The sequence below is a fragment of the Brachyhypopomus gauderio genome, chromosome 13 (assembly GCF_052324685.1).
Source record: "Brachyhypopomus gauderio isolate BG-103 chromosome 13, BGAUD_0.2, whole genome shotgun sequence".
In the NCBI taxonomy this organism is placed as follows: Eukaryota; Metazoa; Chordata; class Actinopteri; order Gymnotiformes; family Hypopomidae; genus Brachyhypopomus; species Brachyhypopomus gauderio.
The window spans coordinates 17391658-17417086 of NC_135223.1; the positions used below are offsets into that span (position 1 = coordinate 17391658).

General features: G+C 46.8%; 1 protein-coding gene across 2 annotated transcripts; it reads left to right on the plus strand.

The window, feature by feature from the left end:
- lancl2 (LanC lantibiotic synthetase component C-like 2 (bacterial)) lies at positions 1 to 24488 on the plus strand. Of its 2 annotated transcripts, none has more exons than XM_076971349.1 (10): positions 1 to 125; positions 935 to 1254; positions 6777 to 6894; positions 7088 to 7295; positions 8637 to 8784; positions 12273 to 12419; positions 17634 to 17816; positions 19242 to 19418; positions 22265 to 22337; positions 23760 to 24488. In XM_076971349.1, exons 2-10 carry the CDS (start codon positions 1087 to 1089, stop codon positions 23834 to 23836), a joined length of 1299 nt encoding a protein of 432 aa, XP_076827464.1. In that variant the 5' UTR covers positions 1 to 125; positions 935 to 1086; the 3' UTR covers positions 23837 to 24488. The 2 variants fall into 2 exon arrangements, with proteins under 2 accessions (XP_076827464.1, XP_076827463.1); XM_076971348.1 differs by having other exon boundaries at positions 51 to 352.
- Positions 24489 to 25429: the final 941 nt, after the last annotated feature.

Here is a 25429-nt window from a genome sequence, read left to right on the forward strand (position 1 = left end):
GCAAATCACACGCGGAATCGCCATCTGTTTCCTGGAGGCTATGACTCAAATTTGGTCAAGATCGGCGAGAGATATCTGCTTAACACTTATCTGGTGCCTTCGGAGTCTGCTTTGCCGGTTCACCGGTAAGAATTGAATAGAAAAGACCACTCTCGGCGTTTGTGAAAGAGAAAGTCAGACTCCGGAAATGAGAGATGGAACATTTGGCGAATTTCTTGGGAAGGGCAATGGTGGATATTACGTCTCTGCTGATTTCTTAATTTATCTGGTTTGACCAGTCTGCTGTAATGATGGTGGATGGACCATTAACGCTAACAAATCTGAAATGAGGGATACGACCATTCGAATTCAGGTTCGCTATGCGTTTATCATTGTAGGTGATTTAGTAAGCTTTAAACTGCAAATTTTAAAATGTTAGACTTTTTGTGACCGTAGATCCTGAATAGATCATTCAGACACTACTTTTGTGGGTTTTTTCATTCACTAGCTGGTTTTTGTCTTCTGGGCGAGCTTTCTGTCATAGGAAATCAATGTTTTTATTGACGCGACAGTCATATGAAATGAATTGTATTTGGGTCGAAATGGTTCTTTTTCCCCAGTTACGTTTATTTCTATGGTTTTACCTCCTTTGTTTTGTTTTTTTTACCTGATCTTGTTTCTTTGCCTGAAACGGTACCAATTTAGCTCAGCTGAATTCATTTTAGACCGTCCTGAATATTATTTCACTTTTTCCGTTAGACAGTTGAAACACATGGCAGTATATACATTAACACAACGTCACGAATAGGAGCAGTTCCCTTTAGTTTTGTCTGTCGGTAGTTTTGTCTAAACGTGTAAAATGTAAGTTGTTGACAGGTTTGCGGCCTGAACATTTCCACGTGCTCTCTTTAAATACAGTTTGAAAGCGATTCATCCCTCCCTTGTTCTTACACAGACCCCTGATATTGACCACTGCGGATTGCATAGCATCCTCGAGCAGCATCAGGACCAACTACATTTTCTACGAGAAACGCGTTTCGAACACGCGCCTGCCTGTGCACCCCCTCCACACACGCTTAAGTTTGTCCTCGGCGAGCTGCCGTCGAAATGGGAGACACCATGTCAAAAAGACTCAAGCTGGTCGCGGCCTCCGAGTCGGAGATGGAGGAGCGCTCCTTCCTCAACCCTTTCCCCGACTGGGACCGCGGGACCGTCGCGTCTTCAAACTCAGCGGCGAACAGCGACGGCGGCGACACCTTTGACGCCAATGGAAAGGTAAGATACGGATATTTTAGCAGTTTTGTCTCGTCAGTTAAGTCGTTAGCCAGCTAACCCAGTTAGCACACGTAGGAATGTTCGTTTATTGGGAATAAATATTAACTACTGAATAATAATAATAACAATAATAACTACTGAACCAGCTGGCTAGGGAGCTGAACCAGCTCTTGGTTGCCCCCTTAAATGGTTCTTTCAGACACCGACCTGCTCCTCTTCGCTGAGGTGTTTGTATGACAGGCAGCTGATGTACGTTTATTACCTGCTGGGTGAGTGGTTTCATAAAATACACCTTAAAGTTCCCCTTCTGTTGTTATATTATGTATGTAGTAGCCTACCTTCTCATAAATACTTCATTAGTGCTATTTCAGGCATTTTTTCCCCAGGACACAGTTGTACATTATCATTATACAGCAGCAGACAATAAATATAATGCAATAAATATAATAAATCATTGCGTGAAACTTTACCATCAATATCCAATAGACTAACAACCACTCAGTAATGTGTTGTATTGTTTGAGTTTAGTTTGATAGCTGATAATAGATGGTAGAAGTCTTCTCATTGTCTCGGGTGCAGGCATGTGTACACATAGGCAGTAGGTAATGCATTACATGTGAGTCTAGGGCTGAGAGAGCACTTTACTCTGAATGTATAGTGAATCTGTTTTGGCAATTCTGGTTAGCAGTCTGATTATTAGTAAGAACCAATTCATAAGACTAGAGGCCTTGGCCCACGTGCTCTGTAGCCTATGTCTACTTGGGACAGTTGTACACAGTTAGAGTGAGGCTTAAGAGTAATCCCTCCTGATACCGTAGGCCTTTCTTGTCTTCTTGTGGGCAGGACAACATGACCCGTTAATGTGCTGGGCGCTCTTCTCTGCCTGCTGCAGTGCTTTGTTGTCTGAGGTGGGGCAGTTTCCACCAGACAGTGATGCTGCAGGTCAGGGTGCTCTGGAAGTTGCTTAGAAGCAGTTGAGAATAGGTGTGTGCATTGCATTTCTTCAGACTTCAGAGGTATAAGCACAACTGAGCTTTGTTGTGTGTGCGATGAGTACAGGAATGTGGAGCTGTATTTTGAGCGGGATGTGTGTGTGTGTGTGTGTGTGTGTGTGTGTGTGTGTGTGGGGGGGGGGGGGGGGGGGTGAGGGTGAGGATATGGTGCTTGTTCTGTTCTGAAGTGCACAGTCATCTCTTTCCCCTTATTGATATTTGGAGAGGGATTGTTGCTCTTCATCCAGCACTCCAGCTCTCTCCCCCTCCTCTGTCTCTTTGTTGTTGGACACGAGCCCCAAGACTGTAGTGTCCTCATGAAACAAGGTGATTCAATTACTTTGATGGTTGTGGAGTCACAGGTGAGCAGGGACTACTGTAGAGGGCTTTCGACTTACAGCCGTGGTAGGCTCTGAAGTTCATGTGATGGAGTGGGATGACCTATTCTGAGTCCTGACTCAGAGACCTGCTGCCCATGAACCCATTTGCAGGTAGAAGAACTCTGTGCACTTGTTTACATTTTTGCAGAGTATTCTCAGGGTTGAAGTGTAACAGTGTTGAAGTAGTCAACAATATGAATACATGATACACAAGCTGATGTGGTTCACTGTTCAGTTTTGTTTATTTTCCATTAAACTTTAGTCTCCTCATATTTGCTCACATATGAAGTTCAAACCAATAAGGACAACTTTTTTCCTGTTATCAGTAAAAGTGATGTCTGGTCCATGAAAATCTTTTTGATTCAGCCATCAATTTTTTTTCTAGAGCCGTGTGGCGAAGAGTGTGATTAGCTCTGGATGTGACTGAAGTTGCACTCAACAATGTAACCTCATTATTGGGTTTCTTTAAATGGTTGGTAAAAGCCTTTAATGTTTGACTGTTGGGATAATCATACATTATTCATTCAAGATGTCTCCCCATTATGCACAGAGCTATTTTACTGAGATATGCTGTAAGCAAGAACATTAGTTAATTTAGTAGCAGACATTTAACTCTGAGACAAACACTGTGCAGTCTAAGTAAAGGTGTACAGAACTAGCGTGGAATAGAAAGGTTCTCATTTCGCCCACCTGCGGCACCCCATGTAGCCACCATACAATCTGTCACTTAACACCCATTCTGTACAAGCACTGGGTGTTCTTAACACTCTCTTGAGAACCTTTTTGGCTTGGGCATGCTGCTGTGGGATTTTCACCATTCATTCTTTAGTGTTAATATTTTAACATTATATTCAAAATGTGATATTGCTAACTACATAATGATGAAATCTGGCAGCACTTCACAGAGAAAAGAGCTCCTAGAAATGATCTGTGGAAATATTATTCTAGTGTTATTGTAACGTGAAGTGAGTCGAGGCAGGACACACATGCGTCGATGAGCAACGTTTCTCTAGAACAAACCCATTATATCATTAACGCAGGCCATAGTCAACTAACCATTAGACAACAAAGCATAGCCAGAAACGAAGTGGAACACTGAGATAAATACAACAGTGACCGACGACACAAGACCAGAAAGATGAACACAATGTGCAGACAGATTGAGGGGAGATGGAGAGAAGTAAGGATGGTGACAAAACACCAGATAAAGTACCAGCACTCAAACAAAAACACAGCCACGTGCCAATCACAACGCTAAAGGAGGAAAACAATGACCCATATGGGTTTGATATGTTGTATGTGTAATAAATTAATGGGTCATGTAAGAGATGTAAAAGTCACTTCCAGCCAAACGTAGCACCATGATACATTTATTGCAGTACATACAAACAAAACTCCAAGCTACCCTTCAACACCCGAAACGTGTGCTGAAAGAGCTATGAGCTGCTTCACTTTCTAGTGCTTTTCCACAACACGAAGAGCTTACTGATATAGAGACATTTCATGTCCAGAAAAATAAATTGTTTGTGAAATGTTGTAGTTGCACAGTGTTCAAGATTGAAGAATAAGGATATAATTTTTTTTCAATACTTGAAAAAAATCCTGATGGAGATTGTGCTGCAGTATTTTTGCACAAACAAAATCCATACTAATAAACACAATTGAATTAAATAGGCTAATCATTTTACAGTTATATTATGTAAGCACAAAAAATGTAATGAAGAATCGTGCATGAGTTTAAAAAACATTGAGATGATATTTCAGTGTGTTTATTTACTTATTTTTGCAGCACTAGCGCTGCTTGGTCCAAATTAATAAGAAGTTCTAGAAATGCAGATTTGGCTCTGGCTAGGGGGACCTGGTCCTTCAGTCAGCAAGTTGGGTCATCATTTTTTTGTTTTTACTGATTTTCTTGGTGTAAAGGGACATTTCTTGTCATGGGTCAGATCCTCTCAAATTACAAGCTTTGATTATGCAAAGGTAACAAAATAGTGTGCCAATAACAAAGGTTCCTTTATATTGCATTTTACATTTACATTAGTTTACCTGTTTGGACCTCTGTGGGCAGTGTGTGTAGTGACTGGTGGGGACCACAGCAGGAGGTGAGGATATAGATCTCTCTTTCTTTTTGGGTTTTAACGAGTGGCCTCCAAAAGCAGATGTCTCTTTAGATTCTTTACATTTGTTAATGATGTAAATGTATTTATATTAATAAATTTTTTGTCTATTGGTAATGTCTTTTTAGAAATACTCTGTAATACTCTTAAGAGCTCCTTCTAGGCACTTCTATTACACTGAAAGGTTGTAGGTCATATTTTAACAAACCACAGACACACAAAGCAGCACCTGGACATCAAGACCCGTCATGGGTTCTGCTTTGGCCTCCGAGGTCCGGCTGTATCCCTTCAGCAGGTTCTGGGTCTGCTCCACTCTGGCACACCGTGAGCTGCACTTCCGCTCCTTTGTTGAGTAAACTGTGGGCAGAGTTTATCTCCCTGAAACCTGCGCTGTCCCAGCAGGTAGTGGGCTGTGGGCCTTCAAACTGGAGGGCCGACATGGAGGAGGGCATGGAGGAGGGGCCGACATGGAGGAGGGGCAGACATGGAGGAGGGGCCTGTGAATAGGACAGTGCTCACTCGCAATCAGTTTGGCACAACACAACACACTTCTGGCTTCCACCCTGTCTGATTGCACAAGCAGAGGAAGTAGTTCGCTAAGTCTTATTCCAACCCACAGATTGGAGACTGCAGGCTCACATTACCATATACTTGTACAAATATAATAAAGTGATATTAATTTTGAAAGCAAAGTGCATAGCTCCAAACAAATGAACATCGTCCAGAGATAATGTCCGGCACTGAGCGCGGGTAGGAAAAAATGCAGCCTGGAATGGGTTAGCACGGTCAAGTAATGAGAAACCACATTGAGGACCGCGTTGCCCTCAGCATCCGGAATGTCTAAAGATCATCTGGGCAAAAAAAAGGAAGGATGGAATAATGAGAAAGTGACGTCTTTTACTTCTATTTTAGTACTTTTGACTCAAAATGAACGAATCTCTGCTGACCAAAAAAAAGAATATATGTTTCTCTTTGTCAGTCAGGGCACATTCTTGCAACACAAAGCCAGAATACATGAGAAGCCAGATACTGTAATTGCATTGAAGTGCATATCACCAGATATGCCCTGAGCAGCTGCATTTTGGATTAGCATTGTGCAGGAGCTTGAGGACTGTAAAATATGTTAGTAATGTAAAATTTAACAAAGTGTCACATTTTTTTCCTCCCACTTCAGGTCACCTAACTGATTTTTATGTGAGCTAAGACTAAGCACATAAAATTTGACCGTGGAGAATTTTCCACATGTTTGCACTTTGCAGTCTATGATGGATGAGTGTTCTGATGCTCATTAGTCATTAGCATTCTGCCCACAGAAGCTACAGATGAAGCTACAGATGTCGCTACCAGCCAACGTGATCAGTGTGTCTCTCCTTCCCCCAGCACTGTCCTTTCCAACGGGGGGTGACCACTCCCTCCACGTCCCATCATGATGACACACTCTGATCAGAAGCCTTTGTGCAGTTCAGTCACATGACCCTCTGTTCTGCTGTCAGTTAGACATGCTGGATTGTTGCAGGAGCACCGATATGTGTGCTCTCTTCCTTGTGATCTGTGCTGGATGATAAAAATAGAAATCCTCTATAGATCTGAGAGAAAAGTCTTGATTTTGGTGAAATTTGTTTAATTGCATTAGAATAACTGGAGGAAATGGTTGTTTCATTTCTCTCTCTGACCGTTATATGTGGGCATTGTGTCAAAACTTGGAGATTGCACTATGGTCTCTTGTTTTGCAGCATCGGTGAGAATATTGTATTGTAGATGTGAGGCACCATCACACACACACACACACACACACACACACACACTACGTCATGTAGGTACTGGTTATTTAGGTTTCTCCAAGAAGAAACTAGGAGTCTTCATACTGGGTTTTCTGTAACTCTGTATCTCTGTGCATCTCCAGCACTGCCTAGTTTTGTTGTTCTTTCTAAATATTGATCTTGTGTGGTTGAACAGCGATGTTGAGAAGAACCGTGGACATGCCAGTTAAAATAATAATAATAAAATCTCTTTTCCCCACTCTCCCTTAACAGATCAGCGAAGCCTTCCAGAAGAAATTACAGAACAAGATCAAAGATCTTCTCCAGCAGATGGAGGAGGGACTGAAGACCGCAGACCCCCATGATTTCTCCACCTACACAGGCTGGACAGGTGAGGGTGTGTCTGCTGTCCCTCAGTCCTTGGCTTCATTGATATTGTCCTCTTTTTGCCGCTTCCCAATGAACTGATGTCAGTGGGAGTGTTTAATATTTCTCCCTCCTCTCCGACGCCCATGAGTACGTCGGGCTGTGTTAATGACTGTGGGGGGTTTGTGCATTAATGGATGTGGCTCATTGTGCCGTAGGAATCTCCCTGCTCTACCTGCAGCTGCACAGGTTGAGTCAGGACGGCTCTCACCTGCAGCGCGCGCTGGACTACGTGAAGCGAACGCTACGTAACCTGAACGCTCGCCGCGTCACGTTCCTGTGCGGAGACGCCGGGCCACTGGCCGTGGCCGCCGTGGTCCACCACCGCCTGCAGAACCAGGCCGACTCCAACGAGTGCATCACCAAGTACGAGACCCCTCCTCCTCCTCCTCCTCCTCCTCCTCCTCCTCCTCCTCGCTCATCATCATTCTCCTTACCCTGCCGCTCAGACTGCATGTCTAAAACTTTTTCTTCCAACCTGCCGTGATTTGAGGAAGGTCTTCATGTTCAGATGTTTTCCAGGCCTGTCGGGCACTCAGGAGTGTGAGATCAGAGATTGCGGGTTCCGCGGTATCTGATTTGGCATTCTGGGACCCCTGCTGTGGTTTGTTCCTATTATGCTGCGTCCCAGTCGGAGTCGATAAGCCCGAGCCTCGCCGTCATGTCTGCTGCCCTTCACACTGTGTGTGGGTGTGTGTGTCGAGTGGGTGGCTGGGCTGGGAGGTGGTGTGTTATTCTGCAGGACTGCACGCTGTGCTCTGTTCTCTCTCTTGGCAGCGTGACAGTGTAACTCTGCAGCTCTCAGCATGAGAATCATTACACGTCCTGTAAACTCTAATCTTGCTCAGCCGCTGAAATTAAACGGCTCCCTCCCCCAGTTCGCTTTCCCGTTCTGCGTCTCCCACACTCCCTATTTCTCTCACTCTCTTCGTGATTGTCATCTTTGTCACTCTACAGCAGTAGTCACCAGCCTTTTAAGAATAAGATCTTTTGAAATCTACCAGCATAAATTTAAAATACTTCATGTCCACTTCATGTACTTCATGTCCATATATATATGTGTATATATGTATGTCTCTCGTGTCGGCTGGTATTTATATATTTCTCACACACACGCACGTTTGGGCTCTGTTGGCAAAGGTGATTGCGTGTAGTTTTGTTATTTGCTGCAGTGAATAAAACTTCATTCTCCCACTCCAGGTGAAAGTGTTCTTGTTCTGTTTCTGCGGCACCTTCTCAGAGGCCATAACTAGCTAATAAGTGCTGATGCAGGGGAATGCAGCTATGGTAAACGTGCTAACCGCTTTCGTCATGTTACTCCTACGGCTAATGTGAACAATCTGGCAGGGCGACTGGCTGACCACCCATCTCACACTCTCTTTGGTCCATCCTCTTCCTTTCTTTCTTTTTTCTCTCCCCCCCTCGGTTTACCTCTCTCCCTCTCTGTGTGTCTCTTAGCTGTGGTGTTTCGGCTTGGCTTTCTTTAGACTCCAGCGAATGTGACGCTGGTCTGTTGGCAGTCTCCAACAGCCGCGTGCTGGGCGGCCCATCTGTTTGAGCTTGCGTCTCTCTGAAATGAGATCCCCCTTGCTTTTCATCTGTGTTGAGATGGCTGGCCACGTCGGTACCGTGAGTGGTGACCTAGTGGTTCGAAGGACGGTCCTTTACTCACAGCCCTCTGACCTCGTGATGCTCGGGCTCTTGCAGGCTTCTGCAACTTCAACGCTCCGTCATCAGTCAAGACACAGAGATCCCGGACGAGCTCCTGTATGGGCGGGCCGGCTACCTCTACGCCCTGCTCTACGTCAACAAAGAGATCGGCCCAGACACGGTGGACAAGGGCACCATCGCCAAGGTAACCGCTGTTTGGGCTACCTATATATAGCTTCGGCACGGATAGCTCTTTAGAAATAAGTGCCTCCTCCCCCTCTGTTAGGAATCACCTCATGGGAACTGTAGTTGGAATTGAGTCTTCACGAAGGCCCATTTAAAGCCATTTACAGTAATGTGTTGTTTCTTTGTAGTGATATTAAGTGTGTGTGCGCGTGTGGGATACTTGCTTTCCTGTCTCATTGAACCGGGTCGGACACATTTGTTAGATTAGGGATTTCCAGCGGTTCTCTAGGGAGTTCATACTTCTTGTTCTGTCTCAACCCTCTGTGCATCTGAGCCCATTCATGGAGCACTGTAGAGACCGGCTTACCTAGCACAGTGTATAGGGACCTGGAACTGAATGAAAGTGTGAATGGATTGAGCGTCACAAGGGGTTGTGGTGAAGACTTTTGGTGGTATTAGTACATCAGTTACTGTCCCATGTGCATAAGCACTATGTACCCGTGTGTGTCGGTGTATTTGGCACAGAACTAAAAGTAGAGCAAATGTTAAATTAAAAGATTATTGCGTGTTAGACACACAGCTAACACAATAACCCCAGACTGAAAGAAGCTAGCGGGAGCAGAGTTCCTCTTGAAGTGTGCTGAAGTGTGGAGCCACCACTGGAGAATGGCAGAGAGGGCCAGATATGGAGCCTTGGAAGAAGTCTTCTGACACAAATATTGCCATTCTGCAAACTTCTGTTATTTGATATGGAAACTCTTAAACCACAGCCACAGTTGAACAAATATGTCCTGTTTTTCTCTTAAACGTTATGTGAAAATACAAGGAACATGAACTTATCAGTCTCTTGAACAATAGCTAATAATTCTTTAATAAATGATGGGCTGGGTTAGCCTGTATAAATCAAGGTGGTTTATTATTCGGCCTTGACCTGTTGTGGGAGAGGGAGAGTTTGTTCACACTACATGGGAAGTGAGTAGAGGAGATCTTCAGGTTTTGTTGAAGCCAACCTTTGGGAATCTTCACTCCAGTGATGTGGGCGTGGAGGAGATGCAGAGTTTGGTGTCTGGACAGCCTTGCACAGCAGTCATTGTTTCTTCTGCGTCGGTTCAGAGGCCCCGTGTCTGTGGTCCTGCGGGTTTGTCTTCATTGCTCTCCGAGTCAGTGCCAGACTCTCCTTGTTCTTTATCATTTGACATCAGCAGCAGAAACATGGCTGAATCCTTCACCCTGCAGTCCTCTAAGAATGGGCGTTTTTTTAAACATGGCTGGAGAACCGTTGCTTGCCTTGAAGTCTCCGTGTCAGCTCCCACTTCCTGTCAGGCAGTACAGTGAGCTGGCCCTGCAGTGCTTTAGTGCACCGTCATCTTCATGCACTTCCAGAGAGCGTGTCTTCAGTGATCGAACTACAAACAAGACTAAACGTCTGACTGGAGCGGGCAGTCTTACCTGAGGGGGAGAAGGTGGGTGGTTGTGGGGTGGTGGATTAAACAATAGAAAGAAATGTACACACACACACACACACACACACACACACACACACACACACACACACACACACACAACCCATTGCTCTATGAACCTGTTCATCATAAGTTTATCTCTCTAGCCTTTTTTCATCTCTAAGGTTATGTTTGTTGACATTTTAATATGCATTAGGTTAATATGCATTAGCCTTTAGGAAAAATAATCATTCTGTTGCTTTTTTTTCTCTGCTCAGTGACTCCTCAAATCTAGGTTTATTAAATGTACTTTATAGCACTTTTTTTTTTAAACAGCATGTCTTGAAACAAGCTTTACTCTTTACTCAAGTCAGCTTTATGGAAAATTTGGGTCCAGGCCCTTACTCAGCAAGTCAAGTGACAGTGAAGAAGAAAAACTCTGTAAGCGCTAGAGGACGAGACCCTTCACAGCAGCCTGCAGTCAGAAGGGGAAACCATCCTTCTCTGGTGGCCAAAAAATGGCAGACCACATCTGATTGGACCACTTTGATTTAATTCCTGCAGGAACCTGTGAAATGAGTGTGAAATGAACTTTTCCTTAGATCTTAGATTCGGTGTTTTTCATTTAGTTCGAATTTTCCTAATAATGCTTGATACACCCAGCAATTAACCTAAAATAGTTGTGCATGTTCTTTTTGGTGTCCCCTGTTCTCCAGCTGTTCAGCAGATGAAGCTTTAGCAGGTTTGTTCTTTTGAGTGTTTTACATCCCATGAATTGATGTCTTGACGGGTGTACCAGGTGGGGAACTAGAACACCTTAAACTAGAACAAAATGACAACATTTTACAACCATAGTCTAGGCAACGTGGTGCTCAAAATACCCTGTAACAGAAGGTTTCCCAGGTAACCTTTCCCCTCATTTGTACAACCATGCCACCTGAGTAATATGCTTGTACTCTATTAATATTAATGAAGCGGCTGAGCTCTGAAGTCTCAGATTAGGGTGAGGAAACATCTTTTATTTGGGGCCTGCTGCTCCTTTTACCAGGAGGGACTGTAAGTGCTCAGTGAGTCTGGCCTCATTCACTTGGGAAATTCTACATTTTTGTGTTTGGGCTGTATTTTAATAACCATGTTTTTTTGAGTTGAGAAAGAACATTTGAACCTACAGGAGAGGCTGAGTGCAAATGTATTTTCAATTGAAGGTGCGTCCTGGTGTCCTGGAGAATGTCCTGATGACAAAGTCCAGAACTCTGGTACAGTCCTCCCAGGTCTTTTTGTTGCTAGTAGCTCTAATCACTGAACTTCATATGGTCCCAACATACTGAAATATCAGCAGAAACTCCTAGGGTAACGCGCATAATCTGCACTTTAAACATTAGTCCTGGAACATTGTGCAAAGGTGCACTGTGGGTAGTTAGAAAAGATGATGAAGCGTAGCAGTTTGTGTGGTGTGAAAGTGGCTCCAGGGTCTGAATCGGCACTTTCCTCAGTGTGCTCAGCTCCTCGACCCTCCCACAGCTCCTTACCTGCTCTCTGAACTACTGTGTAGAGGCAGCCGCCACACGCAGGGAGATCAGGCCAGATTAGGACCGCAGCAAAGAGGGAGAAGATGGAGAGAAAGGAGTAGAAATTCTTTTAATGGCCGATCCTGCTTCTGTTCGTTAGCTGTGCAGTCTGCTGTGTGAAATAATGAGGGAGAAAAAAAAACTTTATTACTGGTAATCACTTTACTTCTCCTTGTGGATTTATTTCTGTTCTCTTTCTCACAGTCCTTTAGTGTTTGTGTCCTTTCTTTCTCCCTGCCTGCTGTGGTGAGTCTCTCTCGCCTGTGTCTGTGCTCTTGGTAGTGTGGAGATGTTGGCGTGGGTGGAGATCCGTGTCTCCGTGACGGCTGAGCGACGTCCTGGCGCAGGAGCGTGCCATGTTTGGTTTCATCACGCCAGCGTGCCTAACCGCCAGGCGCTGCAGGAGCTCCGCACATCTCCGTCAGGGAGCAGAACTCCCCTGGTGGACGTGTGCAGCCCCCCCCCACACCGGTTCACCTCTTCTCTGTTCCTCTCAGGTGGTGACGGCCATCATGGAGTCGGGGAAGAACCTGTCCAGGGAGGAGAAGAAGACGGAGCGATGCCCCCTGCTCTACGAGTGGCACAAGAAGCAGTACGTTGGCGCCGCCCACGGCCTGGCTGGCATATACTACATGCTGCTGCAGGTGAGGCGGGGCCTGGGGTTTGTGGAGCAGCGATGTGGGCCTCCGTCACATTCGCCTCTCACTGCTGATGGTGCACGAGCGTTCTGTGCCTAATTACACCATCAAGGTGGACTCACTTGTCCCTTTTCATCCAGCTCTTAATTAGGAGCTGGTTAAGAGTGAGAGATGCCCGCTCTCACACACAAACACCATCCAAGGTTTTATAGCGTCACTATAAATTCATCACATCCCTGCTTTCATAATAAAGTTGGGTACGGGTTCGTGGGTGTGTGTGCGTGCGCCAGTGAATGTGAGCGCGTCTGTGTGGGCACGTGTGGTGCTCGTCGTTTTCAAGCTGAACTTCAGAGTTTAATTGGTCCGTTGAAGTGATTCATGGTCATGAGGGGCTGCCTTTCTAGTGGTCTAAACTTCAATCAGCAATTGATTGGGAAACTGCAGGGACGTGGGAGGCAGTAATGAGCGTAGGAGTGGAGGGGAACATGGCTGTGTAGAGCAGCACAACCAACATGATTACACTCAGCCTTACTGTCCTAATGATCTCCACCAGGGAGATTCACTGGCAGAATTACTATATCTTGGCCATTGCACAAATACAGTGAGTTTGCAGCTTCCTTAATACAATGCTATGCAAAACATAATAGAGATACAAGAAGAAATAAGTTGAATGTGTAAGTGTATCAAGTCAGGTACAGAATCGAAGTGTCTGGCAGTATTAAATAGTGCAATGGCTCAAATGTGCAAAGTTGCAGCAAAAGCAGATCAGTACATGTTGTGGGTAGAGTGAATAAATACAGCAGCGGGACCAATATGTTCATCTCTAGAAATGAGGTTGAAGGAATATAAAGTGCTAAATGTATGGAGTGTTAAGAACCAACTCCCTGTGCTGTCCCTCGCCTGTCCTCCCTGTGCTGTCCCTCGCCTGTCCTCCCTGTGTTGTCCCTCGTCTGTCCTCCCTGTGCTGTCCCACTGTCCCTCGTCTGTCCTCCCTGTGCTGTCCCACTGTCCCTCGTCTGTCCTCCCAGTGCTGTCCCACTGTCCCTCGTCTGTCCTCCCTGTGCTGTCCCACTGTCCCTCGTCTGTCCTCCCTGTGCTGTCCCACTGTCCCTCGCCTGTCCTCCCTGTGCTGTCCCACTGTCCCTCGTCTGTCCTCCCTGTGCTGTCCCACTGTCCCTCGTCTGTCCTCCCTGTGCTGTCCCACTGTCCCTCGTCTGTCCTCCCTGTGTTGTCCCTCGTCTGTCCTCCCTGTGCTGTCCCACTGTCCCTCGTCTGTCCTCCCTGTGCTGTCCCACTGTCCCTCGTCTGTCCTCCCTGTGTTGTCCCTCGTCTGTCCTCCCTGTGTTGTCCCTCGTCTGTCCTCCCTGTGTTGTCCCTCGTCTGTCCTCCCTGTGCCGTCCCTCGTCTGTCCTCCCTGTGCTGTCTCACTGTCCCTCGCCTGTCCTCCCTGTGCTGTCCCACTGTCTTTCGCCTGTCCTCCCTGTGCTGTCCCACTGTCTTTCGCCTGTCCTCCCTGTGCTGCCTCTCTGTCCCTCGTCTGTCCTCCCTGTGCTGTCCCACTGTCCCTCGTCTGTCCTCCCTGTGTTGTCTCACTGTCCCTCGCCTGTCCTCCCTGTGCTGTCCCACTGTCTTTTGCCTGTCCTCCCTGTGCTGCCTCTCTGTCCATCGCCTGTCCTCCCTGTGCTGCCCCTCTGTCCATCGCCTGTCCTCCCTGTGCTGCCTCTCTGTCCCTCGTCTGTCCTCCCAGCACTGTCCCACCATCTGCCTGTTCTTCCTCAGGGCCCTGCGGCCCATGGAACAAACAAATGACAAACAAATGACAAGAGTCAGAGATACTGACTAGCACATGCAGTTCATTTTCTTCACACACCAGTACATATGGGTGAAAAAAGAAATAAAATTAAAGTAAATCACAAGGCATACCCTCCAGATCTTCTTCATTGCATAAATTCCATGTATCTGTCATAAAACACAACAAGGCATCATATTCAGACTCCAAGCAGTATGAGTAGACCATATAAAGATAGAATAGAATAGAATATACTTTATTAATCCTGGAGAAATCCTCTGAAATTTCTTTCCATCTCTGCCCTTCCTATCTTATGTGGTTGAACTGTATGTGGTCAGAATGCATACGTTACTGATTTGAGGTGCGCTGCAGATCTCTGCCCTTTAGCCGTAGAGCACCAGACAAAGCAGCACTGCAGTAATGCTGTACTCGCACCATCTAGCCTCGTAGAAAGGCGTCGTGGGCGTCCAGACTGGGGCCGTTGGTCCGGCGTGCCGTACGCGGTCTGCCCTGTTCAGCAGAGCTGGGGTCCCTCACGCAGCACTGGGACGTGTGTTGTGGGGCGGCGCTCCACTGTGAGGCTGGCGGGGATGCCGACGTACGTCTCACGTGCTGTTCACGTTTACGCAAGTGCAGCGCCCGCAGCACCACAAACACCTCAGTGTGAAAACGATGTGGCTGCTGGAGTGTGTGAGTGTGTCATTGCCCGTGTTGTCAACCCTTTTGCCATTGCTCACTAAGAAAGCCAGCACAAAACCATGTTTAATACAGAATACAGTGCATAATGGAGTGTATAAATGCTGTGGATTGGTTGTGTTTTCATCCTTTCCCATTTTAAACCACTGTCTGAAATTGTAGGAAAAAGTTACTAATTTCATCAGGAGTTGTGACTGATTGATACAAGAGTCCCTAAAGCTGCTGAATAATGCATGGGGAACTTTTACACTGGACCTGAAGCAGGTTTTCATTTTCACACAAGACTGCTGACTGAGCCATGCGTGGCCCACAGCAGTGCGCCCCTCTCTTCCCCCGACATTTCAGCTCACACCAACACAATTGGCGCTTGATTTTGAGCCGCCTCTTTCCTACAGAATGTGTTTCGTGAGGTCACTCGCCATACAGCTTTAATTTAACTGATTAACTGAGTCTAAAGTTCATGTGCTAAATTACGGCATCTTTAACGCAATTTGATGCATCTGGCGGCATGCCAGATCCTCACTGAAGATACATCGCCAGCTATTATAATACAGCTGCTTAGTGAAATGAGCACAGAGGAGTATGGGCGGGGACGGCTCTTATGTACACATAGTGTTTTCCTGATTTGTGTGTCACGGCTCAGCCACCAGTCTGGGAAAGGAGCAGTGTCTCGGAGACACATGAGACCCAGAGACACGTGAGACACGTGAGACTGCACCGGTGAAGTCCTTTTGTATCCTAGCCATTGATGTCTGTGGCTTCGCTGTAATCTCTTGTGCACGTAGTTATTTCATGTAGGTTGTGAGATGGTAACTTTATACAAGAGGGTACATCTTGCTCTCCGACAGTAATAAGTCATGTGTCTGATTCTCCATTGTAGTCATCCGTCACTGTCTGACGGTAATAAGTACTGTGGCTGATTCTCTATTGGTTTCCATACTCTTTTGGCATTATCCTTCATACCTACTCCTCCCCTGAACCTTAATCCCCACTTACAGGAGTTTTCCTGAAGCCTTTTGCAGCCCTACAGTTTGCCTACACAGGGGGACATTTATATTGCCATTTTATAGCAATTCAAGGAGTAGAAAGTAGTCTACCTCTGTAATTATGGATCTGTGTGTGCGAGAGAGAGATGCATGTGTGTATAGTGTTTGTGTGTGAGTGAGTGAGTGAGTGAGTGAGTGAGTGATCTCTGTGTGTGTGTGTGTGTGTGTGTGTGTGTGTGTGTGTGTGTGTGTGTGTGTGTGTGTGTGTGTGTGAGAGAGAGAGAGAGAGAGACTACTGATCTGCTTTGCAGTAGTCATGCTAACTTCAGTGATGCTCTCTGACCTCTGGTGTGTGGCATGCCCTTCATTCGCCAGCCTTGAGCGTGTGTGTTTGGTTTAGTGTGTGTGTGTGTGTGTGTGGTGTCTGGGCGGCTCAGCGGCTAGAGTGAACTCCACCAGTGCAGGACAGAGAGAAGGCAGCAGCAGGCTGGTTTGGCAGGTTGACAGGCAGCAGTGTATGCGTGTGTGTGTGTGCGTACGATAAGCTGAATTTCAGTCTCTTGTATTCCACTCAGTTCCCTCCCCCTCTCTATCTGTGTGAACCATTGGCTGTGTTTTCCCTCCATCCAATAATCAATCAGCCTTCCTCCCTTACAGCAAGAGCTGAAGCAGTTGAAACGTGCTCATCCAACATCTCTGAATTGCTGCCTGTTATCAAAAAATAAAAGCAATCCATTTTTAGCTTCCCTGACCACGGCAGTTATTCAGAAACAACGCCTCATAAACTCCCACCTGGTCGCCCCTGGACTGCGTCCAAACCAGGAAATGAATTATTGATAAGGGAGTGAATTGTTATGAAGTCGGTCCCTGTGACACTGGAGCAACTAGGAAGGAAGGGAGCGCAATAAACACTGTGGACCTCACAGAGACCCTGCAAGCCGATTGGGTGTGGCTCACTTGTGGTTGCTAAGGCGATGGGACTGTGCGTCACGGTGACGCATGATGACATGCTCCAGCGCTCATCATAATGCACCATGCTGCCTGTGTGATGGGACGGGGTGTGTTTGTGGGAGATTTTCAGTTGTGCTTTGAGTGGAGCGCTCACAGTGCGGCAGAAGAGAGAGGCTCCCCCTGCAGCCCCTCATCTACAGCACAGCTCTCATCTGTCTGTCATCCTCTCTGTCATCCTGTCTGTTTCCTCTGCTGCCACCCATGATTGTAATGTTGAGGTTTGAGAAGCTCGCCAGCAGTGGTGATGTGAGGTTGATGCCCAGAGGGCCCCCCGCCCCCCCCAAACACTCCCATCGACCCCCCCCCCCCCCCCCCCCCCCCGAACTTCACCTGGCTGCCACTCCCAGTCCACGCTGGGGCTCAGCGTGCAGAGAGGGATCACTCCAGCTGAATGCAACCCTTGCCACTTTTTTTGCAGAATAAACTTGGGTGAAAAAATCTATTTGCATTGCGAAGAATTCATTTGTAGAGCTCATTGAGAGGATGGATTGTTTGAAGTGGGTTGCTGTTGCCAGTAGCAACAGGGTAGAAGTGTCTAAAGAATTTGTCTTGGTTCCCCTGGGCCAATCATCTCCTTCCTCTCTTTGTCTAACCAAGAGATGACACTGTAGGAATTTTTGCATTGTAATTTAAATGAAAGTTAAAAAGTTAAAAAGTTTTGTTTCTTTACTGAGCTGAAAATACTCATCCACTTTCCATCTCCCTCCCTCCTTCCCTCTCGCTCTCCCTCTTTTCCAGCCCATGGCCAAGGTGAATCCCGACGTTCTGAGCGAGCTGGTTCGGCCCAGCATAGATTACCTAAGGCACAAAAAATTCCGCTCAGGCAATTATCCATCGTCCCTCAGCAATGAGACGGACAGACTGGTGCACTGGTGCCATGGGGCGCCCGGCGTGGTTCACCTGCTCGTGATGGCTCATAAGGTGAGTGGGACACTGTCAAGCACACACACACACACACACACACACATGCACGCGCATGCTCATATTGGCTCAGAAGGTGAATGAGTAGAGCACACACACGTGATCATGCACATGCTCAGTACTGCTCCACAGTTACTTTGCCTATAAATATTGTTTAATGTGAACACTCAGAAGAGACGGGTGCATGGAGGCGCACTGTTGTATCCCAGCTTGTGGCCATATGATGAGTTCAAATATTTCCATTCAGAGGCTAGCGGAACAATTTGGAAATAAGCTCTGCCCGTAATTAAACACACATTCACTCTCGTCTCTCTCTCTCTCTCTCTCTCTCTCTCTCTCTCTCTCTCTCTCTCTCTCTCTCTCTCCTCTCCTCTCTCTCTCTCTCTCTCTCTCTCTCTCTCTCTCTCTCTCTCTCCTCCTCTCTCTCTCTCTCTCTCTCTCTCTCTCTCTCTAAGAGCATTTTTGGTGGTACTGTTTTTGCAGTGTTTTTTAATGCTGGGCGTCAGAAATGGGAACAGGGAGCTAATCAGAATGATTGATGAACACGATGATCTTATCATGGAGATGGATGACCAGCAGCAAATGAAGTCAATTCGGACACCTTTAATGTAATAAAGAATTCAGTTCTCGCAGCTGGGCTATTAAACCTGTAGCTCACACAGCAAGGTCAGGGGCTGAACCGATCTCATGCTGAATATCAAACCTGTCCACCCTGCTCTCACATATACGCAACCAAGCAGCCCACAGTGACATCTAGTGGTTTTTAAGTGTCAGCCCTAAAAAGTGCTGTCAGACTTGCATTTAATTTATAAATAGTTTTAATAATAATTTTAAATTGATTAATAACTAATTCATGACATATTGTTTCTATATTATTTTGCTTTATAACTATTATTAAGCAATTTATATTTAAGTGTATGGGTTTTACAAGATCTTTATAATTACAGTGTAATAGAGCAGTGGGTAATTGTCTTTAAGGAAGGTGCTGCTCAGTAAATTGAAAGCAAGCTTACAGAGTTGAGACCAAAGCCATGTATTAATGTTTACAGTAACCTGTGGATTACACACTGCCACTACAAGTCATCTGGGGCTTCTTTTTTCCTAACTAACTAATAGTTTGCATGACCATGCATTAGGTCCCTAAACAGCAGGACACTGCATCACGCTTTCCAACTTCCTCTCACGCCATCTCACGAACGTATAGCACTAGTTTATAAGGTGTTTAACACGACTCCGCCCCTCATTCTCGCACTGCGTGTATTTACACACTGAGTGCTGCCTACAGTGAAGGATGCCTTTCAAGAATTAAACCAAGCTAGGTAGTAATCATGTAAACAAGCAGTCAATTACTGTTTGTATTGTAACTGCCTCGTCTGGACTGTGTGTGTGTGTGCGCGCGCGCGCTAATTCTCACCTCTCTTTCAGGTGTTTAAGGACGATAAGTACCTGAAGGACGCAGTAGAGTGTGGCGAGGTGATTTGGCAGAGAGGACTCCTTCGTAAGGGCTACGGCCTCTGCCACGGTACAGCTGGCAACGGCTACACCTTCCTCTCACTCTACAAGCTCACCCAGGAGCCCAAATACCTGTACCGCGCCTGCAAGGTATACACTCACACTCCACTGTCAGGGGAATACTCAGTGCTGTATGTGTGTTGCTCTTAGAGGGTGTTTATTTTTTATTATTTTTAGCACTTCTCATATATATTCAGTTTATAATTAGGATAGAGAGGGTCTGTGTTCTGAAGCCCTGTAGGACCAGACCAGCCCTCACCAGCTCCACACTGTAGGACCAGACCAGCTCCACACTGTGAGACCAGACCAGACCAGCTCCACACTGTAGGACCAGACCAGCTCCACACTGTAGGACCAGACCAGCTCCACACTGTAGGACCAGACCAGACCAGCTCCACACTGTAGGACCAGACCAGCTCCACACTGTAGGACCAGACCAGACCAGCCCTCACCAGCTCCACACTGTAGGACCAGACCAGCCCTCACCAACTCCACACTGTAGGACCAGACCCGCCCTCACCAGCTCCACACTGTAGGACCAGACCAGCTCCACACTGTAGGACCAGACCAGCCCTCACCAGCTCCACACTGTAGGACCAGACCAGCCCTCACCAGCTCCACACTGTAGGACCAGACCAGACCAGCTCCACACTGTAGGACCAGACCAGACCAGCTCCACACTGTAGGACCAGACCAGCTCCACACTGTAGGACCAGACCAGCCCTCACCAGCTCCACACTGTAGGACCAGACCAGACCAGCTCCACACTGTAGACCAGACCCGCCCTCACCAGCTCCACACTGTAGGACCAGACCAGCTCCACACTGTAGGACCAGACCAGACCAGCCCTCACCAGCTCCACACTGTAGGACCAGACCAGCCCTCACCAACTCCACACTGTAGGACCAGACCCGCCCTCACCAGCTCCACACTGTAGGACCAGACCAGCTCCACACTGTAGGACCAGACCAGCTCCACACTGTAGGACCAGACCAGCTCCACACTGTAGGACCAGACCAGCTCCACACTGTAGGACCAGACCAGCCCTCACCAGCTCCACACTGTAGGACCAGACCAGACCAGCTCCACACTGTAGGACCAGACCAGACCAGCTCCACACTGTAGGACCAGACCAGCTCCACACTGTAGGACCAGACCAGCTCCACACTGTAGGACCAGACCAGCCCTCACCAGCTCCACACTGTAGGACCAGACCCGCCCTCACCAGCTCCACACTGTAGGACCAGACCAGACCAGCTCCACACTGTAGACCAGACCCGCCCTCACCAGCTCCACACTGTAGGACCAGACCAGCTCCACACTGTAGGACCAGACCAGACCAGCCCTCACCAGCTCCACACTGTAGGACCAGACCAGCCCTCACCAACTCCACACTGTAGGACCAGACCCGCCCTCACCAGCTCCACACTGTAGGACCAGACCAGACCAGCCCTCACCAGCTCCACACTGTAGGACCAGACCAGCCCTCACCAACTCCACACTGTAGGACCAGACCCGCCCTCACCAGCTCCACACTGTAGGACCAGACCAGACCTGCTCCACACTGTAGACCAGACCCGCCCTCACCAGCTCCACGCTGTAGGACCAGACCCGCCCTCACCAGCTCCACGCTGTAGGACCAGACCCGCCCTCACCAGCTCCACGCTGTAGACCAGACCCGCCCTCACCAGCTCCACGCTGTAGGACCAGACCCGCCCTCACCAGCTCCACACTGTAGGACCAGACCAGCCCTCACCAGCTCCACACTGTAGACCAGACCCGCCCTCACCAGCTCCACACTGTAGGACCAGACCCGCCCTCACCAGCTCCACGCTGTAGACCAGACCCGCCCTCACCAGCTCCACACTGTAGGACCAGACCCGCCCTCACCAGCTCCACGCTGTAGGACCAGACCCGCCCTCACCAGCTCCACGCTGTAGGACCAGACCCGCCCTCACCAGCTCCACGCTGTAGGACCAGACCCGCCCTCACCAGCTCCACACTGTAGGACCAGACCAGCTCCACACTGTAGGACCAGACCAGCTCCACACTGTAGGACCAGACCAGCTCCACACTGTAGCACCAGACCAGCCCTCACCAGCTCCACACTGTAGCACCAGACCAGCTCCACACTGTAGAACCAAACCAGACCAGCTCCACACTGTAGCACCAGACCAGCCCTCACCAGCTCCACACTGTGGCACCAGTGTCCCGTGCTTTCACACTACCACACTTATTCACCCCCATCACTAATTCTGGAGCCGTGAAAAGCACAGATTTTTTCCAATAACTTTACCTAGCCTTTCTGCAGCAATACTGTTTTGCATAGTAAAGTGCTTTTTTGTTTTTTTTTTTTATTTATTTATTTTTTTTTTTTGCAATATATTCATATATTCATTTCATTTTAGCTCTCTTTTTATTCTACAGCTTTTGAAGTTATTTCCTGTTGAGGATTCTGAGGTTTTGATATTATGCATTATGGTTGGCAGGTTGAGTGATTGCATGTTTGTGTGTGGGAAGGGGGTTCTGCTGCCCTGTATTCCCTAGTAATAAAGGGCCCTTTCCTACCAGAGCACAGGTAATCACCACTACCTGTCCAGCCCAAGTAATGAAAGCAGGACTGCCTCTGCTGTTCCTGTGTTGCTGCGGTAACCTTTTACAGCGGGAGACGTTATGCCCAGCAAATTAAGCGTGGGCGGGTGGAGCCAGCTGTGGGCCCGGCCGAGGGGGCGGAGCAACGCTCCCCTGTCGCCTGGGAGACTGCGTGTTAGGGTAGAGCCACTGAACGGAAGATGAACTGGCTTTATGAATAGGTGAAACAAACGGTGGCCTTTGTTTATCTGTTTATCGCCACCCCCAGTGATTCGTTTTGTTTTGATCTTAAGATTCTGTGGGCACGCTTGTTGTGGATGTGTGTGTGGGTGTATGTGTTGCAGTTTGCAGAGTGGTGTCTAGACTACGGAACTCACGGTTGCCGTATTCCTGACCGGCCGTACTCCCTCTTCGAAGGTAAATCCTGGTTTCTCGTCTGTTCCTCTGATCCCCCTCCAGTCACCAGCACAGTTTTCTGACCTTTCTTCTCCTATTCTTAACAAGGGGAATTGGAGTAATCATCGCCGTAATTACTGAGGCTCGTCTAAGCCAGATGGCCTTTTGCAGTTCTAATGACTTTTTTTAATGTCTTCAACAAATGGTAATTGCAAATAGGTAGTCAATAGTCATTTTGCCTGTCCTTTCTTGTCCTTAAAAAGCCATGATGTATTTTTGCATCAGAAAAAAAACCGAAGCGGCTATTGTCCGCAGCAAAATAAAAGCATGCAGACATGTCTGTCATCTCTCTTTTGTATGGCCTTTGTGTGTTTGCATGTTAGTCTATAATCAGCAATAAAACCTTGCTTTTGTAGTAGAGAAGTGAAGCAAGATCTGTGTACATATTGGAGAAGACAATTAGTAGAGATGGAAAATGGGCATGGGTATTGGCCTTTGAGAGGATGGTTGAGTACCAGGGTGTTTGACAAACAGACACAAAGGGAGCTTGCTGTGCTTTTGTTAGATTACCAAAAGCTTTGAGTGCATGCAGTACTCGTTATTCCAGTCAGCAGTGTGGAGAAGTCTGAAAATTTTAACATAAAAAAAGAATCACTTATCCTAACTTGTCATAACGTTGTTCTTAAATTGAATAACTAACTGTACCATCAGTATGAGACCTTTTTCCCCAGCTTGTTATGTATACGTTTGAATGTCAGTGGGTACATGTGGAGTAGATGTTCATCAAACTTCGTTGCTCTGTGATTTCCTCCAAAAACAAACCACTGACATTTCCATTTTCTCCACTTTCTATAGGGTTAAGTGTGGAGTGTGCAGTAATGTGTAATGTTTGGCTTCATCCACCTCTCCTAAACGATGAGTTGGGGGGCCACACACGGGTGTACTGTAGCCCCATGCCCGCTGTAGCCCCTCCCCTTCTGTAGCCCCTCCCCTGCTGTAGCCCCTCCCCTGCTGTAGCTAATCTGGCCCTCCACCTGCAGCTGCTCTTGAGGAGGTGCCACCTGAAAGCATTCACATGCTGCCTTACCTTAATGTTGCCATAGTAACACTCTTTCTTGCACACAAGCCAGCGTAACTGTGGCGCCTGATTGGTGGATCACTTCCACTCGGCCTGTCTTAGAGGAAAGTGGTTAACCTCCCCCTCCCCCTAAACACACGTGCACTATATACAAACCATATTACATTGTGTGGCTTAATCTGCCATTCAAGAACGGTGGTTGCCAGATGTAATTCTCATCACGTTCACTCTGTTCTTTCTACATTAAAGTGAAGCTGTTGTAGGGTTATATATGGTTCAGCACATGAGAAAAATGCCAAAAAGATACTTAGCATTCTGTCAAGCAGACTAGCTGAAATCTAATGCTGTTTCTGTCTTTGTCACAGGTATGGCTGGAGCAATCCACTTCCTCTCGGATCTGACACAGCCTGAGGCTTCCTGCTTTCCAGCCTTTGAACTTTGACCTGTGCCTCTGGGTGTACTGGCTTTCAGTTCCCCTTCATTTGGAGAGAGAATTGTGATTCTCTGGATAATTGTGAAATTGTACCGTGCCCTTCCAGAGTGCCAGTGGACAGAACAGTACAATTATCCCAGAACTCATACAGACGCAAAAAACACACCCCACTTTCAGCCTGTAACTTCCCACCGGCCGCTTTCTGTTCTGTCCCTGTAGCCTTTCTTTCCCTTTTGCTTTGTGATTTTTAATATATATTTTTTAAATGTATATATTGTGTAAAACATTATTAGTTTTCATTTGTCTTTTCTTTCAAGGGCAGTTGTTGCCTCTGCATGCATGTTTTCCAGTTCTGTGCCTCAGTAGCCCCTGTGTTCGTCTGCCCCTCTGTGGGCCTACTGTGTTCCAGCCATGTCTTTAGTGTCTCTGCATGGGGATGGCTGAAAATGTGCCAGCCTGCGCCTGTTGACAAACCCTTAATGACTCCAACAGCAGTTAAGCGCCCCAAACAGCGTGGGTGCTGCTATGCGTGTTGAAGATGCGCTGTTGCGTCTTTACGAAAGGCCTTGAGGATAATGAACTGAACTTTTCCAGTAAATGTTGTTCCTTCAGGCAGACAGTGTTATGAATGTTGCAATAAATTGGGCTTCTTTGAACTGGACTTTATTTGACTGGACTTGAAATTGATCACCAGGAAATGTTTAATAGATTTCTACAATCAACAAAGTTGGCTTGTGCATTATTCTGAATAATTTAAATGCTAGAATGAATTATTTTTTCTGTTCTCTGGAAAGTTTTAAAAAGCCATATGGCCTCAGCAGTGAAACTTGGAACCTGACCTCATGCTGTGCTTAGGGTCAAAAGCTCCCTGTACAATACTGCTAATAATGTTTGAATGTTTTTTCTCCTTTTCTGCCCCGTAAGACAGCAATCATGCATCATGAATGTGAAGTCTTCTAAATGTGATGCCTGGGAAGAATATAATATTTATTTGGACAGATGTCTCAGGGTCCCTGCCTGGTGTGGCAGTTGGGTATCGTCACAAAAAAAAAAAAACATTAAAACGATCACTTCCTGGAGTTGAGTCCAGGGACTGGAGGCCTCTGCAAGTAATGTGTCACCAAAATGATTCATTTTATAAGACCCTCAGCATTGAAAAAATTAGTCCATGGGCAGTGGACAATAAACTGTACCACTATTATAATGCAAGTAGCAAATATAATTAGTGATAATGTCAGTAAAACAAATAATACAGTGAGAACCTAGCACTGGACAGCCAGATTTGTCTTCCCAGCCTAAAATAGTTGAACGTTGTGTATTTATGCTGAATGTTTTTAGAATAACTCCTATTGTGTGTGTGATTTTTAAGTATGCATATGTCACATGAATTATGCATTATGTTTTCATAAATAAGGCTGTTATTGCACTCAGGAACATCCCTGTTCAGTGTCCAGCAGTAGTTTGCCAACATAGACAGGCTCATCTTTCCTTCACTCCAACGTTTCCATACTACACATAATAACAATATGCTGCAAAAACAACAACAAAACTGGGATAGAAAAATTGAGATGGTGAAATTGAAAAATACATGTTAAAATAGGT